The sequence below is a fragment of the Austrofundulus limnaeus genome, unplaced genomic scaffold, assembly GCF_001266775.1.
Source record: "Austrofundulus limnaeus strain Quisiro unplaced genomic scaffold, Austrofundulus_limnaeus-1.0 Scaffold6, whole genome shotgun sequence".
Classification (NCBI taxonomy): domain Eukaryota; kingdom Metazoa; phylum Chordata; class Actinopteri; order Cyprinodontiformes; family Rivulidae; genus Austrofundulus; species Austrofundulus limnaeus.
Window position 1 is genome coordinate 818,525 of NW_013952408.1, and position 1,356 is coordinate 819,880.

The 1,356-nt window shown below is 42.0% G+C and overlaps 1 protein-coding gene across 1 annotated transcript in view; it reads right to left on the reverse strand.

The window, feature by feature from the left end:
• Nucleotides 1-301: 301 nt before the first annotated feature.
• LOC106533179 (aquaporin-1) overlaps nt 302-1,356 on the reverse strand; it is a 3,403-nt gene continuing 2,348 nt past the window's right edge. The window contains exons 2-4 of the mRNA XM_014029422.1: nt 989-1,147; nt 764-844; nt 302-665 (exon numbers count right to left, since the gene is read on the reverse strand). Coding sequence (XP_013884876.1) covers nt 474-665; nt 764-844; nt 989-1,147 — 432 coding nt within the window. The 3' untranslated portion in view covers nt 302-473. The remainder of the gene's footprint in view (nt 666-763; nt 845-988; nt 1,148-1,356) is intronic.

Consider the following 1,356-nt stretch of genomic DNA (forward strand, 5'->3'; position numbering starts at 1 on the left):
ATCTGCAAAAGTCAAAAAGGCTGGAATATTTCACCTTCTGCTGCAAAAATGGCGCTGAAAATCCAGTTGTGACTGACAGCGTAGAGGCTGTAACATTCCTATTTTGCCATATGAAGTCACAGTTGACACTGAAATATGAAGCTGCTCTGAATCAGTGCTGTCAGTAGCTTAAGATTTCAGGTGGCCGCCCTTTTCTATTATTCTAAATCTCAGTTTTCCCATTCATTCACATAAGCAATTAGTTCTGATATTTCTTTAGAAACCAGGTTGACCAACACTTTTCTTTAAATGAACTGTAAATAAAGTTGATTTAATTTCTACATACTTGCAGGTACTTCAGTATAGTCACATTTTGTCCTTAGAGCACCCCAAAAAAGTGCTCCATAGAAGTATTATACAACTTTTTATTGAAAAACAAAAACTCAAAAAAAAAAAATTCTACAGTGCTTTTTTCACCCCCAGAGCAGCCACTATCATTCTGCATCCTTTGCTTCTCCTACAAGAGGCTCAGTAGTCGTTCCTTCTTCTTCTTCTTCGTCATCTTCCCAGCCACAGCAAAGCAAGGCCCTCGCCTGCTCACTGAAACGCTCCTCTCTGGGAGCCAGCAGGTAATTATAGAGAAGCGCTGCCACCACACCAGCACTCATCGGTCCAGCCCAGTACACCTGGAGAAAATCGGGACACAGAAACATCCAATATGCTCAATTTATATAAAAAAAAAATAAAACTGCAGAAATTTCATCTTCAGCTCCACAAAACATACCCAATGATCATCGAAAGACAGCAGAATGAGTGCTGGCCCAAACGATCGAGCTGGGTTGATACCGCATCCTGTGTAGCGGATCTGCAAACCATATCAGAGAAAACAATTTTCGGGCTATTCATTAGCACAGTGCAAGGTTGACTAACAGTTCACACACCAGCCTTTTGTTGCCTGAGAGAAAGAACAAAGGACAGGGGAACTAAAGGAATATTTCAACTGACTCACCCCAGCAAGATGTCCCGCCGCAACAGACAGCCCGTACGCCAGAGGTGCATAYTGGCCAACGTTTCGCCTTTTGTCAGAGACCGTTAGCACACACAAGACCAGCTGAAGGCTGAGCAGGAATTCAAAGCCAAAGCCTTGACCAGGGGTGATTCCATTTAGCTACACGGACAAGAAAAAAAAAAAAACACGTGAAGTTTCAGATCAGTGATGGGAATGTTCAGCAACTTGCAGTGCACTGCAAAAACTGTCCATCTTACCAAGTTTTGATTGATTTGATTTAACTGGAAAAGATTACTAAAAAAATCAAGCCTGACTCAGCATAATTGCTGTTTTACAGCAGGTTCCTGTTCTGCAGCACATAAAACACT